Source organism: Cupressus sempervirens, chromosome 6 (assembly GCF_028749045.1).
Source record: "Cupressus sempervirens isolate cs-2001-9-10 chromosome 6, ASM2874904v1, whole genome shotgun sequence".
Taxonomy (NCBI): domain Eukaryota; kingdom Viridiplantae; phylum Streptophyta; class Pinopsida; order Cupressales; family Cupressaceae; genus Cupressus; species Cupressus sempervirens.
In genome coordinates this window covers 143756844-143777872 of record NC_143123.1, presented here as the reverse complement: position 1 = coordinate 143777872, position 21029 = coordinate 143756844, and the positions used below count along the sequence as shown (strand labels likewise).

Below are 21029 nucleotides of genomic sequence, written 5' to 3'. Positions count from 1 at the left end.
CTTCCTGCTCACCCTTAGCATCGCTATCCTTAGAGCTTGTATCCTGTAATTGCTCATCATCCACATTAGAGATGACCTCAATAAGATATGTCTTGCCTTTCCTAAGGCATCTATGTCTCGGCTCCCAAGGCTCCTTACATGAGAATCAAAACTTCTCCTCAACACATTACATGATCCTGATCCAACCTGGGAGGTGGAGGTAGCACACTCTTACGCTATGTAGAAGTCCCCTTAAAATTAGGGTCTCTGAAGGACTTCTTATCATGATGATAAGAAGAGGGTGATGTGTATCCAACTCATTTGTGGTCTAAATAACTTCCTCCAAGGTCTTGAGCTTGAAAGCCCTAAGGAAACCCCATAATCTCTCTTGCAACCCCTCAATGAAAAGCATTGCTACATACCTAAGAGGTATCTCTAGAGCCATGATAGCAATACACTGAAACTCAATAATGTAAGTGTCAATGTAGTCTATCTGTCTCATCAATGCTAGATCCCTCTTGTATAGCTTCACATCCTTCCGATCAAATCTGGCAATAAGTCACTTTGTGTAAGAGTGTGAGATCATAGTTCTATGTGATCAAACTGTGGTGCCACCAATCACATGCAACACCCACCAAGTGTAGTGTGAAGACCTACGCTCAAGCATAGGCTTAAGTGACAAGTATATATCTAACTTGTGCACCCAAGCTCGTGCACTAATGTAACTACCATCAAAAGGGGATAACATAAGCTTGCTGATCACTTACTTAAGATCCCATTCTGCTATTGTCTGGGCCATCTATCTCCCCTAGGCCTCAAACTCTCTAGGTGTTGTGCACAATACTGGAGTAGTGCGAAAGCCTCTCTAACATATTGTAGAAGGGCTCATGAATCATCGAGAGCTGTCATTACTGTATCCTGGAAACCAACACCCTCTAGTTGATCTATTGATATCTCCCCCTCTCTAGGAGGGAAGTGTGGTTGTAGAGGCCTATCAGTTGTACGTGTGTGTGTCCTGCCCCATCTAGGAAAGCCAAAAGCACTATCATCTGAGGAAATAGACCTGCTGCTCTTATGACTGCCAGCAACTAAAACTGACCTATTCCCGCTATCTCTCCTGCCACGCTTGTACTATCCATGGTTACCTATTTACAAGAGTCCTAAACAACTCTCAGTCAGGATCCTCCTACTGGTTCTGCCTACCCCTCTACAAGGGACTCCTACAACAATTGTGTAAGTTATCCATATCCATTGGATTCTCTATATTCTGATCTACCTGTCCCTGAGTTCTCCCACAGATGTAATATTTGTAAGCCTCAAATTTGCCCAAATAATAGAATTGAACCCAAAACCCTCAAGCTAGCACGATTATGTTCTGATACCACTAAAAGATCCTAAGTAGGATTTTAAGGCAATGTCCGATAGTTTTTTCCTGAATTCTTTCTCTAACCAACGATTGAAGAGAAATGTCTACCTATTTTGGGTTTTTTCAATTTTATTTTATTTATTTTTTTGGTGTTTTTTGGAATACAAATACATAAACAAGAAGAAATACTGGAAAGGAACTTTTCAAGAAATTGATCACACCACAAAACATATTTTGAACTATCCTTTTATTTAAAAGATAAACTTCTACACTAGTCATACCAGGCTGAATAATACTGACGAGTTTGTCAACAAGTGGGACTCGAATTTCACTTGCAATTGTTGATTCCAGTTGCTGGTATCTCTGATGTACTGGTAATTCTTGATTTTCCCTAGGTTTGGTGGCAAGTTGCTACCACAGACCCTAATGCCACTACTGAATGAGAATGCGCAGACTGCTGAGGATGTACAGCTAAGTCTGGAAGCTTATAAAATGATGTAAACTGTTGGCACCCTTCTCTGATTTATAAATTCTGACATAAATCTGCAACAATGAATGACTGAATTGTTGTAACTTAACTCACAAACACTAACCTAGATGGGTGTAAGAATGGCTTAGAGGTTGTACAGCCTTGCTCTAGATGCCTGGCTACTTCCAAATTGATGCTACAGATCTGATCTGACAATTATGGTATAAAAATGCTACCATTTTAGTCCTATAAAATAATTACCTCACCAAATTCGATGTCAGTTTCTCTAATCAGTTGATAAATCAATGTGATCACATGCTGCAGTCAAGCTAGGTGGACATCCAACTTGATTAATTCGAGTCTTCATTATTGAAGCATAAGAATACTGCAAGCCCTGCAAATCAGAGCTCTCCCATAATTCTGAAGTGAAAATAATAAACTTGGATGTGTAAAATGAAACCCCAAAACTTCTTTTATTCCTCCTCCCCCTACTTCAATTGGTTCTAGGGTTTCTTTATTTTATTTTATTGACTTATAAATAAAATGTATTCCTTCTCTAAAATTCGAACCTCCAAGGCATTTTATTCACTTAATCATTGACCCTCCTTAATGATTACTCGTAAGGAATGGGACCATGGTCGTATTATAACTTATTATAATATAAAGTGATATAATACTCACTTTTTATTTATTTATTTAACCCCAAAATAGAAAATATTTAATTATTTCCCAATCTATTCATAAAATGCTAATCTGGACTCAGAACTGGAATATATCCAAAGCACCTTGATCATTGGTGATGCCTAAGTCTTTTGGGCAAATTATGATTACTCCTAGGGAATGGGACCATGGTCGTATTATAACTTATTATAATATAAAGTCAATATAATATCCACTTTTTATTTATTAATTTAACCCCAAAATAGAAAATATTTAATTATTTCCCAATTTATTCATGAAATGCTAATCTGGACTCAGAACTGGAATATATCCAAAGCACCTTGATCATTGATGATGCCTAAGTCTTTTGGGCAAATTAGCAGTTACTCCTAAAAAGTAGGGATCTGGCTTAGAAAATAGGAAACTATCCCCAATCAGCTGAAACTACTCTAAAGGGATCCTTTTCTGCTCCATGATCCTCTGTCTAGTCAACCAGTCAGCTGACAGACCTTCCAAAGAAATAGGACCCCTCCCTAAAATGTAGGAACTGTCATCTTGAAGTTTGAAATGGCTCACATGACCCTCTCAATGAGTCCCTTATCCATAGTGTTGACCTACAGGAACTTGAATGATAGGTCAACCCTCTACCAATTGTTGATCAGTCCAAGGAGGGCACATGACACGCACACAGATGTCTGCAGTATAAATCAGATCAAACATTCTACATGAACAAATATATTGCTGGCTTCCATACGACAATTTGCATAGATTGTTCCATCATCTTCTATGACAATTACAGTCAAAACTTATTCTTCAATCTACATATGTATGCATATTTTCTTCCATTAACTTCTGCATCAAATTTTCTATTTTTGTGTTTGACATCAATGACAAATGTTCTAACATTCACTCAAATAGCGAATAGTTCACAAGACAAGCAAGTCTTCTTGAGAAAGAAGCCACATCAAACTAATAACTTCCTAATTAATCTTCAAAGGAGAGAAATGCTTTAATAATTTAGGATCCAGAGTAGAGACAACTTTCAAAAAATAAAATGTACTTTGATAACATAACCCCCTACAAAATACAAGTATTACTACATCCTAATCCCAAGCATGTCTTTTGTACCAAGCCAAAATTGAAGATTATAAATGATCTATCAAGCCATCTGTTAAAACCATGGACAAATATGGTGCTCAAATCAAAGTACAAAAATGCCCACTAATTGGTGGGTCAAAAAACCTCAAAAAGAAAGTAACTCACCTCACAAGTCATTCCTCCTTTGCAAAGAAATCTAATGGATGTAAGCTATGCAGCTAGAAAAAAGTCCTCACCAGCATATATTCTCACTACCTGAGATGAACCCTCAACAATTAACCTTGCTTTGTTCCTCTCAACCAAAATATATTCTCAAATATTTGTTTGCAACCAATTGGTTTCCTCTCCTTAGGCAACTAAACCAAACCCCATGTGTTCTTCAAAACTTCCATCTGCTCATTCATGGCCATCCTCCAAGACTCGCTATCCTTCATCTCCATTGCCTCCTTAATAGTTCTAGGCTCCTCATAATTAGCAGACAGACCAAAAATACATCTAAAATCAGGTGATCTATGCCTCTTTAGTTGTATCCTTTTCCAAGTGGGCCTCTACAAAAGCTAACGTGGAGGTTCTACCTCATTTGAGCTCTTACAACTCTCCCTATCATCCTTCTCATCTGAACATCTAGTTCAACATCAAGTGAAACCTCCTTGGACTTTGGTTGTAATTGCGGAGCTAATTTCACATTCTCCTTTATTTTCTCAACTTTAAAAAAAGATCTAGTCTCCCTCGAGATCACATTTCCACTTTATATGTCCTTTCTTATCACTACGTTCTAACACTTGTATCACTTTACCCTATCATCATATACCAATGTAGATACATTTAATCACTTTGGCCTCTTTTCCTTAGGTCCATGTACACATGTCTCACAATCAAAAAGTCTACTATGCTAAAAAGAGGACTTCTTGCCCATTCAAACCTCCTCTATTTTTTTTCAAACAAGAGTTGATGTAAGAGATTGCTTGATCAAATAGCAAGTTATACTAACTAATCATACCAAGAAAATATGATCCGAACTAGCTCCATAAAGAAAACTCCTAACTCTCCCCATTATCGTGTTGTTTTTTGTCTTTACAACTCTGTGGAAGGGTGTATGAAGTTGTCTTATGCTACACAATACCGTTATCCTCATAAAACACATCAAACATTGCTAAATAAATTTTTCTGCAATTATCTGTTCTCAGCACATTAAACTTCCTTTGGTCTAGTTCTCAACAAGAACTTTAAACTTCAAATTTATGCCCAAGAAAAAAGAGCCATGTCTTCTTGGAGAAACCATAAATGTAAAAACATAAATGGATTTTGCAAGTGAAGGCATATCAACTAGAGAAAATAAATTGATATGAATCAAATCCAAAATCCCATCAGATCTAGAAAAGCTCAAGTAAAACCAAACATGTCCTTGCATTTCCAGATATACATTGTTCACTAAAGTCAACATCCAAAGACCACTCTTAACTTATCCCTCAACATGTTTTTATATTTCAAAGGTCTAAGGCGTTTTTTACTAATGCGGCTCATGCACTCATTCCACAACAATCTTTTCAGCTAGAAGTTTATGGTTCTCAATGTAAGAACATGCTACCAAAACATAGCTACTACCAAGGTGGCATCAAGTGCTGCTAAAGTGACAACTATTGCTGAAATTCCATCTTGTTGTTAAAGTCCACCAACTACTACCAAAGTGACAATTTGTTTCAGAAGTGGCAATTTGCCACTGAAAATGATGTCAAAATTCTAAACAGTTGCATTGAATTTAAGTCTTAGCCTCAAGGTAAAACAAAACTCCCAACACGAACTCTCCTAGCAAGCACCATAGCCACAAATCATCATACATCCTTCTTTGTTGAAAACTACCAACACACCAACATCATTCATTTTACTAATCAAAGATAGATTCCATGCCAAACCTGGGATGTGTGAAACTCTATAAAGGCCCATAATCCTCCTATCATTCAATTTGACATCGAGTCTATCAAATTCAATAGTATTGACAAAAATTATTGCCACACAGATAAACCTTTACGCTATCAATTCTCTCATAATTATAAATCTACTCCTTATGGCAGTTGTGTAAAGAGGCCCCAAAATCAATAACACATGCATGCATAGCCAAGGCTATAAAATAACATTACCAATGTCTTCTTGAGAAACTCTCAATTCTAAATCATCACCTACTCCTTTCTTTTTCTTCTTCTCCTAGTTCCTTCTATAGCTTCTCTTACCACAATTCCAAAAGCTTGGCTTCTTCAAGGAGACATCTCAATTTAGATTTGGTTATTTTGTCATTTTACTTGCTCTTGCCGTTCTCCTTCGATTCACCTAATAACCAATTAAGTCTTTGATGGAATCCGAATAATTCCTTTGAGAGTAAAGAACCTTCCACTATAATTCTGGGGGTTTTACTTTTACTATTCATTGTCATCACCAAGCTATCCCAAAATCTTACAAAGAATACAACAGTGTAATATAATGACATTATCATCCACATGCACGCTTATGGATTATAACTAGTTTACAATGATGTGTCTATATTCAAATGCTTTGCGAAAGACTCCCCATTGCTCATCCTCTAGATAAATGGTTTCGAATGAAAAACGTGTTTACCAAAGGATTTAGCCAAGTACACGTGCAGAGGCTTTATGGTAAGCTCAATACAATTAGAACAATCAACCAAGCTTCTAGCTATACAATCCAACACAGTTCATTCTTCATAGTTCTAGGTTTCCATATTGAGTTTCTACAACTCAAAACTTGTGTTGTTAAATTTATCCATTCCCATTTCAAATGGTGATGAGTTAGCCATCTTTCACCTGAAATAAAATCACTACTATGCAAAGCTTCTTAATCAAAACCAAGATCGATAAAAACACAATAAAATAAAATTAAAAAATTTAGCAAAATTCTTTACCAAGGATCTCATGAGTTGAATAGGCTTCGATACCTGTAATGTCCCCTTTTTAGCATTCATAGCATGATGTTGTCGTTAGCCCATTTCCCCATGGTCCCATAGGCTAACCAGGACATTAAAGGGGCTTAGAGGCCATTTGGCCTAGATAGTTTCAGTTGCAGGTCTTTCTGAGGGGTTTTGAGGCAACTTTGGGCATACTTACTATTTATAGTAAGTCATCTTGGACATGGGCGGACATCCAGTGGCAACGGTATGTCGATGGTAATTGTTTAAAATCGACAAGAAGACTTATTTATCATTGATAAGATTTGTTATGCATTGATAAAGCTATTTTATAAAGTTAAATTTAAATATTTAACTTTATTAATGCATAGACTATAGTTTGTGGGAAATATTTAAATTAAAAAGTCCCCTTTATTTTATAACACATTGGAGACATAAGTTACATAAAAGGAGTTATGTTTTATCCCACATTGAGAAAACGAAAGATGAAGCTCTTGTGAGAACACTATAAAAGAAATGGAAGAGCTTCTTTTAAGCATGGTTAGAAATATCAAAGAAATTGGAGAATTTGCTGGAGATTATGTCTCAATAGTTTGGAGGACGAAATCCCTTCAAGCTGAAAATCTTGACGCCATTGAAAGATATGGTCTTGAGATTCAACATAGTAGCAATTCGAAAAAGCAGGTACGAAAAAGCAGTTTGAAAAAGCGGAATCGAAAAAGCAGGCTAAAAAAGCGAATACGAAAAAGCAGTCCGAAAAAAGCGGAACCGAAAAAGCGAGCCGAAAAAGTAGTCCGAAAAAAGCAGAACCGAAAAAGCAGGCCGAAAAAGCAGTCTGAAAAAGTGGAACCTAAAAAGCAGTCCGAAAGAGCAATTCGAAAAAAGCAAATCAGAAGGGGCAGCATTGAAGAAGATTATTACAGCCATCTACAACTAGGTTCCTTTATTAGTATTGTTTTTTAGGGTGTTATAAGTTTCAGCTGTAAGTGTGCATTATACCAGCATTATCATTTTGTAATCCATGTAAATGCCAAAAGTCTTGGCCATATTTCATGAGCATTGTATTAGAAATTTTATTGCAAATTAAGAAGCTAATAGTTGTTGGTGTCATTTAAGCAATTTAATATCATTATTTATTAGCTAGTTAGTTTGCACACCAACTGTTTGTAAAAATGCCAATTGGTTGTAGGTGTACATTTCTCATGCTTAGATCATATATATGCACTAAATATTGTCAAAATTAGTAGCACACTCATGTTAGGCCATTGTGTAGTCCATTTGGAGTCTTCTAGCATAAGTTTTTCATTGATGCAAATTAAAAAAGAGTTATTTAAAGCCAGCTGAAATACTATATCAGTCATACGTCCTTTGCATGTGAATTGTTTGATGAAATTCTTTGAGCTTTCATCAGCATTTTTGAGAGCAGATTTGAGGTGGCTTATTACAGTGGTATCAGAGCTTGCTTGCAAAGTGTTTGATGAAATGTCAAACAACTGAAGTATAAAGATTTTTGGTATTTGAAGAAGTTATAACCTGTTGGGGTCATTACAGTGGTATCAGAGCTATAAGTCCTGCCATCCTGTGGTCTTATAGGGAATTTGTAATAGCCAGATAAAGAGAAAAATGTTTGACAAAATGAATGCCGGTCCAGATCAGGGAAAGGAAAGATTCTTACAATTATTAGACACCTTAGCATAGGGACAGCGATCAGTAGAGCAAAGAGCACAGGAACAGAGTCAGAGATTTGAGCTTATGATGCAGATGATGGCTTGTCAAATGGGGTTGAATGCTAATGTGGGTGGAGGAAATAATCAGAATGGTAATAAACAGGATGGGGCACATAATGGAGGTGAACAAGTTGGGAACAATTTCAGTCATGCACCCCAGCAAACTAGGACAGTGAGTTCGCGGCCCATGATTCCCATATTTCCTCCTAGAGCTCCAAAGCAGCCCGTACCAAAGCCCCAGATCACTGATATACAAGACCAGCTGAGGAGAGATTGGAAGCCGGAGATCCAGATTTTATTGCTGCAATCACCTTTAGGAAGTACATAGATGTGCGGATGAAGCATATGCCACGTGGACATGACAGGAACTAGAGCTATGAGCTACAAAAGAAAGTAGGGAAACTTCAGTTACCATATTATGATGGCTCGGGGAAGTCTACAGCAAGAGCTTGGGTTCAAAAGCTTGACACATACTTCCAATTGAACCTTATGCCTGAGGAAGAAGCCATTAAGTATGCAGCAATTCACCTGGATGGGTTAGCACACAAGTGGTGGCATCATGGTATGGTCACTATGGGTCATGCACACATTACCTCATATGTGGAGTTTACGAAGAGACTAATTGAACGCTTTGATAGGCCTAAGGATCATACCTTCCCTATGACAGGCAGAAACTTGTATGTGGAGTTTAACAGACATGCAGATTCGATACAGGGAGACTTTAGCACATCTTCACGCAATGGTTTATCTGCATCATCTTCACAAGCAGAAGGGGTTAAAGATGTTGTACAGGTTGAGCCAGTTGCATCAGAAGGTGATATCACAGACACACCAGATTGCGTGATTGACACAAATAGTGATTCTAGTACAGTTGGGCTGGATGAAGTTACTGCAGTTGAGGATATTGTCATGTTTGAGGATAGTACAGTTGATCAGAAAGTGAGCATTCATGACTTTGCTGAGAAAGAGTACCAGGCACAGTTGGATGCTTCTTCACATGAGATAGAAGCTAGTGGCTCTTTGCTTGGTTTGGCACGCCAGCTGAAGACAAGGGACAAAAATATTGTCACGGCTTTATCTCATCATGATAGGATACATGGATTGATTGAGAATCACATTTGGATGATTCAACTACAAGAGAGACAGAAAGGAGTCACAACAGGTTCTTCTTGTGACGACTTACAGCAGATCAAGGAAGGCATGGAGGCAATGAAGTTGGCTCTCCAAGATTCTAAGAGACATGTGGACGAGCTTTGTCTTGAGGTGAGCTCAGTTCAGGAGTTAGCGCTTATAGCAAGGACTTAGTTTTCTTTTACAGTCAGGTCACATGTTGATGATTTCTCAAAGATGACAGAGTTTACAGGAGAGTCCCAGGATCTAATTATTACAGACGACACCCAAGGGGATGTTGTGGATAGTTTTGAGGACTTAGTTTCCTCAACAGTTTCTTATGGTACGGAGGGTTGGACAGCGATGCTACAGTTTTTGATACTACGTATGTTGATATGAGCTTTGGAGTTGATTCGCAGGATATGGATGGTAATAGTCTAGAGACCACTAACTTTGAGGATGCTCCTTTAGACAGTGCGTCAGAGGAGGTTTGTAGGAAACAGTCTAGCCAGTGCCATCATGTGTCTAGTCAGTTGAGAGTTAGTGAGCGAGACATTTCTATCGCTTGCCAGCATTTCAACGCTGCTCGTCAGTTGTTAGTAGTTTATGGATGGGGTTGTCCTACTAGTGATGAGCAGGGAGGTAGTTATCTTTCCTTGACAGAGATCCACTCTTTATGGGAGGCTATTCGGATTCTGAGAAAGGATTATATGCAGTTGGTAGCCGACAGAGATTATCTTATGGAGTGGGGGAGTACAGCATACGATGCATTATTGGAGTACAGCATACGATGCATTATTGGCCAAGGAAGATGAGGTGAGTGAGCTTACTCAGCAGCTCAAGGTGACTTCTGAGATTCTTGAGAGTACACAATTGGCTTTCGAGGAGTCACAGTTTCATTTGGCTAAGGTGACCATGGAGTTAGAGCGACTGCAGTCTTTACCAGATTCTATACAGTCACAAGCTGTGGTGTCTAGTGATCCGAGGATGTCCATGGTCGAGATTGTCAGAGACAGTGGAGATGGGGATGCATCCACCCTTGATACTAACATTGGCATCTCGGTTCCATTCCTACTAGAGTCAGGTTCAGTTGAGTTGGGTGCTATAGCAGATTGTTGTGGTATGCCTGACATGGTGGTGGCCTCTAGTAATGATGGCTCGGAGACTAGAGATGTTGTATCAAAGATCATGTGTGATGTTGGTGAGCCGGCAGTTGGCATGGTTCTTGCTAGTGATACTACTCCCTTGGCGATGTCTTCGAAGGTAGTAGTCAGTTCCAGCTTGGTTAGTGATCGATTGCAGTTAGTTTCATCTGGGTTGTAGTCTGAGCCACTGACTAAGATTGGCGCATTCTATCGGCATTACACTGTGAGGTATGCTCATCAATTTACCTTTGATGACCATGTTGATGAGATGATGATATGGAGATATACTTTGCTTCCTAGTGCTTGTCATCAGTTATGGGATGGTTTGACGCCATAGGATGAGAGTTGTGATGGGCATGACATGGCAATAGGTTCTGCGGTTGATAGCTTGATAATACATGACTTAGAGCAGGAGTTTGGGAGTGATGCTTCAGCGGTTGTTGTTATTGATTCTACTCCTTTGGCTATGACATCTCCTAACTTAGCTGGTGATTAGTCACAATGGGTTGTATCACTTGTTCATGGTGAGCTGTTGACTGGGGTTGGTTCTTTTTATCAGCATTATACTGCAGGGTATGTACATCAGTTAGCATTTGATCCTTGTGTTGAGGAGTTGGTGGCAGGCAAATTTGGTTTGGGTTCCATTTCTTGCTGTTTATCTTGTGATGTCTTTTCACCATCAGCGGTGCATGGGTGTTATGGTTATGAGACAGTGGCCGGTAATCTGCAGAGTTGTGTTAACTGCAGTAGATGTACAGTGTGTGGATTCTCCGTATTTGGTGCAGTTTCATGTGGGAGTGGTCACCATTGTAGCAGAGTTGGAGTGTGCATTCCGCATAACACGGTGGGTTGTGTGGATGGTGTTTATTATGTTGACAGTTTGGGTGATCTACTCTACTTGGGGTCTAATATTTTGAGAGTTTGTGCCTCGTGGGTTCCTGACTGTGGCAGTAGTGGATTTGTAGTTCAGTTGCACCGTGATTCACGATTCATTTATGGATTCCTCTTGGTTAATTTTCAGAGGTTGTTGCAGGAGCCTATGTTGACTGACAGCAGTATAGTTCATGACTACATTTAGGATCCAGGTGGATTGATTGGGTTGTTGTTCGGCCATTGCTTGGGGACAAGTAATTTTGGGAAGGGCGGACTGTAATGTCCCCTTTTTAGCATTCATAGCATGATGTTGTCGTTAGCCTATTTCCCCATGGTCCCATAGGCTAACCAGGACATTAAAGGAGCTTAGAGGCCATTTGGCCTAAATAGTTTCAGTTGCAGGTCTTTCTGAGGGGTTTTGAGGCAACTTTGGGCATACTTACTATTTATAATTTTATAGTAAGTCATCTTGGACATGGGCGGACATCCAGTGGCAACGGTATGTCGATGGTAATTGTTTAAAATCGACAAGAAGACTTGTTTATCATTGATAAGATTTGTTATGCATTGATAAAGCTATTTTATAAAGTTAAATTTAAATATTTAACTTTATTAATGCATAGACTATAGTTTGTGGGATATATTTAAATTAAAAAGTCCCCTTTATTTTATAACACATTGGAGACATAAGTTACATAAAGGGAGTTATGTTTTATCCCACATTGAGAAAACGAAAGATGAAGCTCTTGTGAGAACACTATAAAAGAAATGGAAGAGCTTCTTTTAAGCATGGTTGGAAATATCAAAGAAATTGGAGAATTTGCTGGAGATTATGTCTCAATAGTTTGGAGGACGAAATCCCTTCAAGCTGGAAATCTTGACGCCATTGAAAGATATAGTCTTGAGATTCAACATAGTAGCAATCCGAAAAAGCAGGCACGAAAAAGCAGTCCGAAAAAGCGGAATCGAAAAAGCAGGCTAAAAAAGCGGATACGAAAAAGCAGTCTGAAAAAAGCGGAACCGAAAAAGCAGGCCGAAAAAAGCGGAACCGAAAAAGCAAGCCGAAAAAGCAGTCCGAAAAAGTGGAACCGAAAAAGCAGGCCGAAAAAAGTAGTCCGAAAAAGCAGTTCGAAAAAAACAAATCAGAAGGGGCAGCATTGAAGAAGATTATTACAGCCATCTACAACCAAGTTCCTTTATTAGTATTGTTTTTCTGGGTGTTATAAGTTTCAGCTGTAAGTGTGCATTATACCAGCATTATCATTTTGTAATCCATGTAAATGCCAAAAGTCTTGGCCATATTTCATGAGCATTGTATTAGAAATTTCATTGCAAATTAAGAAGATAATAGTTGCTGGTGTCATTTAAGCAATTTAATATCATTATTTATTAGCTAGTTAGTTTGTACACCAACTGTTTGTAAAAATGCCAGTTGGCTGTAGGTGTACATTTCTCATGCTTAGATCATATATATGCACTAAATATTGTCAAAATTAGTAGCACACTCATGTTAGGCCATTGTGTAGTCCATTTGGAGTCTTCTAGCATAAGTTTTTCATTAATGCAAATTAAAAAAGAGTCATTTAAAGCCAGCTGAAATACTATATCAGTCATACGTCCCTTGCATGTGAATTGTTTAATGAAATTCCTTGAGCTTTCATCAGCATTTTTGAGAGTAGATTTGAGGTGGCTTATTACAATGGTATCAAAGCTTGCTTACAAAGTGTTTGATGAAATGTCAAACAACTGCAGTATAAAGATGTTTGGTGTTTGAAGAAGTTATAACCTATTGGGGTCATTACAATACCAAATAAAAGCAAGTCAAATAAAATTAAACAACTTCCAGCTATATCTTTGGAGGAGAGAAACACTAAATATGCTGGCATCGAAAGAATTTCAAAAGATCATAAAAAATGAAATAACAAACAACATTAGACACAATATAAGACTATGACCTTAGCTATATTAAGGTTGACGACAAGCTAGCAAAGATCACAAGACTCCAAAAGTGCATCAAGTTGCCTCTATAAGTCGTCAACGGAATGACAGATAATCACATCATCAGCAGATAGTAAAATAGCAATCAAAACATGATGAAGCAAGCGACCATCATCAACTGTATTTTGTCTAAGAAAGATCTCCAATTCATCAATGTAGATACTAAAATAGAGCTGTTAACAAGATTACCAACATTTGCAAGCACTAGAAGCCTCACAAGATTGACGCTAAAAGTGTTGGGACTGATTAGCAATGGATTTCCCTTGCAAAGATTTTCCATTTGCTAAAAAGACCCTTCTACTAATTTCATATTGAATACTTTCCATTTGAAATGCTCACTGATCAAGGTGTCAAGAGAGAAAAGTTCTTGAAAATTATATGTAGGTTTGAGAGCAATATCAAGTAATAGATTCTTCTAGCTCAAACAGCCTCACACTGAATAGCCATCAATTTAAAGAAACTCATATTTATCAAAAAAAATAATTGTCTATTTATGCACCTGCACACGAAATCCCAACTGAGTACTATTTTTTTCATTTGTTTCACACCAAATAACTAGGTCCATCCAGTTAGATTTGGCAACCTTCAATTGCACTCCTGCCAATAAAAGTGAAATTTGGGGTCTCCTTGTATGGGTTTTATTAATATTTGTTTTTTGCAACTATCAAATCCTCTTCGCCAATATAGAACTCAATGCCTAGCACATAGCTATAGCTGAATCAATAATGCTCATAAAATACTGGACTAGCACAAAATAATAGAAATAGAAAGATCATTACGTATACCTGCCAGCCCACAGTACAGGGATATAGAATTTTGATATGCATTAAACCATCAAGCACAGGATACCTCAGACAAAATAAATGAAAGCACAACAAAATTTGTATTTGCATACCTTGCTCAATGTGCTTTTGTAGCCCTTGCAAAGAGTTGTTTACTTCTAGTGGAAAAATCAGCAGTGCATTTCAATGTTAGCCATACACTGACAATGGTGTCTCTCCAGAAAAAAAGAACACAATAAGAAAAATTGATTTCTGACTTTAGCCTACAAGAAGAAACAATACACAAATGCAATTTCATGGAACAAGGAAGTCTTGGAATATCTAATAGAAAAGAAAGAAAAGTTCAACAATGATTAATTCTAAAAGAAAGAAATCTATCATGTTAATATATGCAGATTTCACAGATTAGTCAATTGAACTCCAACATTAGTAGTTACATAATAAAGTAGTTATGCTGAATTTAATCCCAAGTCAACAACCCAAGACTTAACTAACACAATAGAAGTGCTACGAATAACTAACCAATAATGAAATCAGATATGAATAACTACGTAATGAAAACACTTAATAGCTCATGCATGTCTCGGTAATGGAATCTATTGACAAGTCGAGTGGTGGTGATTGGGTTTACAAACCCAAATTGAAATCCTTGGCCAAGGTAGTTAAAGGCATATGTGCCAATCATGAGATCATTTTGTTTGCCCATAGACGTCAGTTATATAGGTATAACTGGTGGGACACTCAAACCACTAGGTAGCTCGGATGGCTAGACTTAAGAACATCCCAAGCCCAATCCCGAGGTAGGGAGGGGCGTTCTATTAAGTTAGGATGTGTAGGGATAAGTATGGTCCGAGATTGGGAGGTTAAGCCTATGTCAATGCTTCTACTCTCACCAATGTTGAGGCTTGTACAACAAGATAAAGGGATTCCTCCGTTATTTCTATATGTTTCTTTTGCACTTTTACCTTTAAATCCTTAGAAGAATAGTTCGATAGATTAGTTTTCTAAATAGTATAATTTGAATGAATATATTTGTTGATATAGAAGTAGTCGTTACTTTATTTTCAGCTGAATATGTTATCAGTTAGAAATGGTTAAAATGTTAGCAATGTATATATTTATCTATCTTGTTATATCAGCTGAACATGAAATACAGTTAGAATAGAAAAACAATTACTTTATCTTTGTTATATTTAGTTAATGGAAGTTATTGTCATATGAAATGGAATCAGCTACTTTTAAAATCAGATTAGTAGGTGTTTTAAATTGGTTATGAAAATTCATTTGTTACATATGGTATCAGAGCATTGGGTTCGACATTGAACCTAGGGTTCGACATTGAACCTAGGGCACCCTACCTTCTTTGAAACTTGAAAGAATTTGGACTGATTACACAAGATGCAAGTACGTAAAACACCCCGCAAGAAGACTCGACAACCCATCTTTCCTTATCTAATTAAAAACATGCCAAAATATGACTACACCTGCTATTCCATGCCCCAGAGACAATGAAACTCTAAACTAGGCAATACAACGGATGAAGAGAGAAAGAGTCAAGTGGACTCTTGCTAGCAAAGTAGTATACAGAAACAAGTTGATCCAAAACTGGAACGCTCGGCAGAGCAATTCTTTTTTACAATTCCATAGATCCTGGATGGTGCGAGATATGTACCAATCTAAGCCAAAATCAAGTGCTACAAAGCAAGATTAATTAATTTTGATGTAAACATCCTCAATAGAGAAAATTTTGTAAATAAGGTTGTTCTAAGTGAAGCAGCGAAGTATCAAGTTAAAATAAGTTATTAATTCTTGTGATTCATGTGTTTGCAAGACTCTTTCTATTTCTGAAAATTTCTTCTTTCCTCCACTTAATTGACACAAGTTGTAAATTAACAAGTGGGAACAATAAACATAAAATGAACAGCAACAAGAACATTGTAGATCAAGACATAATTCGTGAGAACACCCAATCTTCTAATGACTTGTTACTTCAGATCTTGCAAGAAATGCAACTAAAGTTAGAAAACATAGAAAGAAAAATGAATGAAATGGCAGCCCAAATGGGGCAGAACCGCAAGGAAACTCAATCCTCACCACCTCCTAGAGTGGAGACAGAAATCTCCGAGCATAACAAGAAAACCTCCTCACCTAAACAATCAGAAAAAAAAAGAAACAAGAAATAGTGGCTGTTCTGTTAATAGACATTAAGAAAATAAAACCACCCAAGTTTTCCATTTCTGAGTCCGAGGAGCAAGTAGAAACTTGGTTCACTGAGATGGAACAATATTTTGAAATTAGGAATTTCTCTAAAACCTCAAAAACAGTTTGGGGAATATATCATTTTACCGAAGAAGCTGCAACCTAGTGGGGAAACACCAAAGTTGAGCAGAACATAAAAACCACTGACATCACCTACGAGAAATTTGTGAACATTTTCCAGAACCGTTGGCTGCCTCAAACCTTTTATGATCAGAAGCTTTTAGACTTCCAAAACTTAAAGCAAGGAGACATGTCAGTACATAAGTACTGGGAGAGGTTCATTCGATTGTTAAAATATGTACCACCGTATCAGCAGGATACCAATTTGAAAGTGAAGAAATTCATCATGGGTTTGAACAATAGGATAAGAGGAGCTATTAATGTTCTTGCTCCCCGAACCATGGAAGAAGCTCTAGAGAAGGTTGTTTGGCAAGAACACAAGATCAGGAAGGATGACTCCATTCGAGACAACAAGAGAAAGACAACCTGGAATTCAAAGGCTGCTGATTTTGGGATCCAGAAAAAAGAATTTAAGGACTACAAGTATAGCAAACCAGAGACAAAGGGTAATGGAGTTAAGGATGTTAAAAGCAATTTCAATACCAATAAGAATAACAAGAATAATGAAAAGAAGGGACCATTGGGAGGATGTTTTACATGTGGAGGAGATCATTATGCTAATAGGTGCCCCAATAAACCCAACGCCAACCAGCCACAATGACCACCTTTACCGCAACAACAGCAAATCTTTCAGCACAAGATTCATGCGGCCCCAGATAATAGATAGGCAGAACAGCAGATAGGTCCCATTGAAACTCTGGGTAAGATCTACGGAAACCCTGTGTCCATTTTAATTGATACTGGAGTTTTTGAATGTTTTATATCACCTAGATTGTTAAGTAGGTTTCCAAAAAGATCTAGCTTTATGGCAAAACCATGGACAGTAGAGTATGCAAACCAGTCAAAGGCTAAGGTAGAGCAGTGCCTGTTTGAAGCTCAGGTTGACATTCCGAATTTTTCAACAGACTTGAACTTATATGTAGCACCTCTTGGGTCTTACGACATTATCATAGGAGTCAATTGGCTTAGTGAACATAAGGCCAAGGTAGATTGTCTTGCTAAAACTATAAACTGTGTGGATGATTGAGGTGGACCCACAAGCATTATAGGGATTAAACATGAAATTAGATCAAAACAGATTTCTGCAATGCAACTTAAAAGATATGGAAGAAGGGGTTGTGAGATTTTTGCAGTTAGGATTGAGGACACAAGGGAACCTAAAACCAACACTTATGGAGATGACTATATCTATGAAGATGGGGAAATTAGAGAAAAGTTAAAAGAATCCTTTGAGGAAAAGTACCCCTATTTAAAGAATTATCAAGACGTGTTTCCAAAAGAACTTCCTGGACTACCCCCTTCCCGAGCATTTGATTTCACCATAGATTTGATACCTGGAGCAGAACACATATCTCGAGCACCATATAGGATGACAACTACAAAATTAATGGAATTACAGATCCAACTTCAGGATATGCTAGATAAGAAATTGCTCCGGCCCAATGTCTCACCATGGGGAGCCCCAGTATTGTTTGTAAGGAACAAGGATGGAACCATGAGATTATGCATAGATTATAGAATGGTCAATAAAGTCACCATCAAACACCAGTACCCATTACCAAGGATAGATGATCTCTTTGATCAAATGAAGGGCGTGACAATGTTTTCAAAAATTGACTTGAGGTCAAGGTACCATCAGCTTCATATAAAAGACGAAGATATACATAAAACTGCATTCAAAACCAGGTATGGACATTACAAGTTTACAGTATTGCCATTCGGGTTAACCAATGCCCCAGTAGCTTTTATGAACTTAATGAACAACATATTCCAAGACTGCTTGGATAAGTTTGTATTGGTTTTTATAGATAACATTTTAATATATTCTAAAAATGAGGAAGAACATCAAAGGCATTTAGAAATAGTTTTGCAAAGATTAAGAGAATATAAACTGTATAGGAAATTATCAAAGTGCACTTTCTATCAAAAGGAAATTCAGTATTTAGGGCACATTATATCAACTCAAGGTATAGCAGTAGATCCATCAAAAATAAAAGCTATTAAGGAATGGCCTATACCTAGAAATGTATCCGAAGTTAGGAGCTTCATGGGATTAGCAGGATTCTATAGAAAGTTCGTCACAAATTTCTCAAGGATAGCCTACCCGATCACCTCACTCCAAAGGAAGGGGAAGAAATTTATCTGGACAGAGAAATGTCAATCAGCTTTCGAGTTTTTGAAAGAAAAACCAACTACAGCACCTATATTAAGGGTACCTGACCCACAAAAGCAGTTCGTAGTTATAACAAATGCATCTGGAGAAGGATTAGGAGGTTTGTTAATGCAAGATGAACAAGTTATTGCTTACGAATCTAGGAAACTGAAAAACTATGAGCAAAATTACACACCCCACGATCTTGAATTAGCAGCAATTGTGCATGCCTTGCAAATGTGGAGACATTACTTAATCGGAAAACCTTTTGAACTTAGATCCGATCATCATGGCTTGAAGTATATTTTCACCCAACCAAATCTGAATGCTAGACAAAGGAGGTGGCTGGAATATTTAGCAAATTACGAGTTCGATATAAGTTATATTAAAGGTAAGGAAAACAATGTGGCAGATGCCCTAAGTCGGCGAAGACACATCTCTACAATAAAACTATAAACTTCAAGTTAAGGGATCAGATTTTACAACATTTAGAACATGAAGAGTTTTATGCAGAAGTCAGCCTAGCTCTTATCAAAGACCCACATGATCCCAAGTATTCAGAGTTTAGCTTAGAAGAGAATGGATTCCTAAGATATCACCACAGGATCTACGTACCCAGCAATCCCGAACTTCGAAGACTGATTTTAGGAGAATTTCATTCAGCCCCATATTCAGGACATCCGGGAGTAACAAAAATGCTATCTGATATAAAACCCCTATATTTCTAGAAAGGGATGAAAAGGGAGATAACAGAGTTTGTCGCAGGTTGTTTGGAATGCTAGAGGGTAAAAGCAGAACATCGATACCTAGCAAGTTTGTTACACCCTAATGAGGTACCCGAGTGGAAATGGAAAGTAATATCCATGGATTTCGTACAAGGATTACCTATGACATGAAATCAACACAATACCAATTTGGTCGTGGTTGACAAATTGACAAAGATTGCTCATTTTATACCAGGGAATTTAACTGATGGAGCACCAGAGATTGCCCATAAATTCATGAAAGAAATTTTCAGACTACATGGAATTCCAAAGAAAATTATTTCCGATAGGGATGCTAGGATAACTTCCAGATTCTAGCAAACATTGTTTTCAGCCTTGGGTAATAAATTAAACATTAGTTCAGCCTATCATCCTGAGACAGATGGTCAAACGTAAAGAGTAAATCAGGTATTAGAAGATCTTCTGAGAGTATACTGTATGGACCTACAGTACCAATGGGAAACATACTTACCTTTGGTAGAACTTGCATATAATAACTCCTATCAATCCACCATTAAAATGACTCCCTTTGAAGCCTTGTATGGTCATAAATGTAGAACTCTTGTGAGTTGGAATCGATTGGAAAATAGAATCATTGTTGGACTTGAAATGCTTCAAGAGATGGAAGAGCAGGTAATCCAGATTCGTCAAAGATTAAAGGAAGCCAACGACAAATAGAAAAATTATGCTGATGCCAGAAGAACACCTAGAGAATTCTCAGTAGGGGACAAGGTATTATTAAGGGTTAAACCTCAAAAGAGTACTATCAAGTTTGGCAAAAACGCTAAATTAGCCCTGAGATATGTGGGACCCTTTGAAGTCCTAGAAGTTGTGAACCCAGTAGCTTACAGAATTGCTTTACCACCAGCCCTTGCCAAGATGCATGACATCTTCCATGTGTCATATCTTAAAAATTACATTAGCCACCATGATCATATGATTGATTGGAAATTATTGCAAGTGCGAGAACCAGGGATTGTAGAAGTAAGACCACTCAGAATCCTTGAGGTGCATAAGCTACGCTTACGAAATCAGGAGGTGACTCAGTGCAAGGTCCAGTGGGACCAGTATGTTGAGGATAATGCCACTTGGGAGGATTATCATGAAATTTTTCAAAAATACCTCCATCTTTTCTCTGAAACTGGAAACTAAATAATTCCTTTCTTCTTGTATAAACTGACTAGGTATTGCTTAAGTCTTGTTGTTACGTTCATCAAGGACGATGAAAAATCTAAGGGGGAGGGTACGTTACATCCCAAATTTTGCCCTAATTTTTAATTTGATCATAACCGTTGGTTTAACGAACTATTTTTTTTCCTGATCATGTGAAATGAGTTAGTTATTATAGACGTTGATGAAATAACTAGTAACCTATAATTGTTATTAGATGATTAACAGTTGTATGATTTCAATTAACGATCAATATATTTTTGAATTAATGTGTTGGCGAGAATGTTTTGCTTGGGTGATTGCAGGAGAAGACTAAAGAGAGGTGAAGCATTGCTAAACGAGATCATTGGAATGGGATGGTCATTTGGTTCAATCATCAGGATCGGCAGGTATGACCTAAGACTCCCTTGGAAAGGACACGACAACTTGACCACAGGGTA

General features: G+C 37.6%; 1 protein-coding gene across 7 annotated transcripts in view; it reads right to left on the bottom strand.

Moving 5' to 3' along the window:
• The window catches only part of LOC149551630 (FAD-binding protein), a 139511-nt gene that overhangs the window by 39363 nt on the left and 79119 nt on the right, over window positions 1-21029 (bottom strand). For 6 of the 7 annotated variants that reach the window (XM_089787130.1, XM_089787131.1, XM_089787134.1 and 3 more), the window contains one exon: window positions 14238-14279. The exons of the other annotated variant lie outside the window; for it this stretch is intronic. In XM_089787130.1, the coding sequence (XP_089643256.1) occupies window positions 14238-14279 (42 nt within the window). The remainder of the gene's footprint in view (window positions 1-14237; window positions 14280-21029) is intronic. 7 annotated transcript variants of the gene reach the window in all.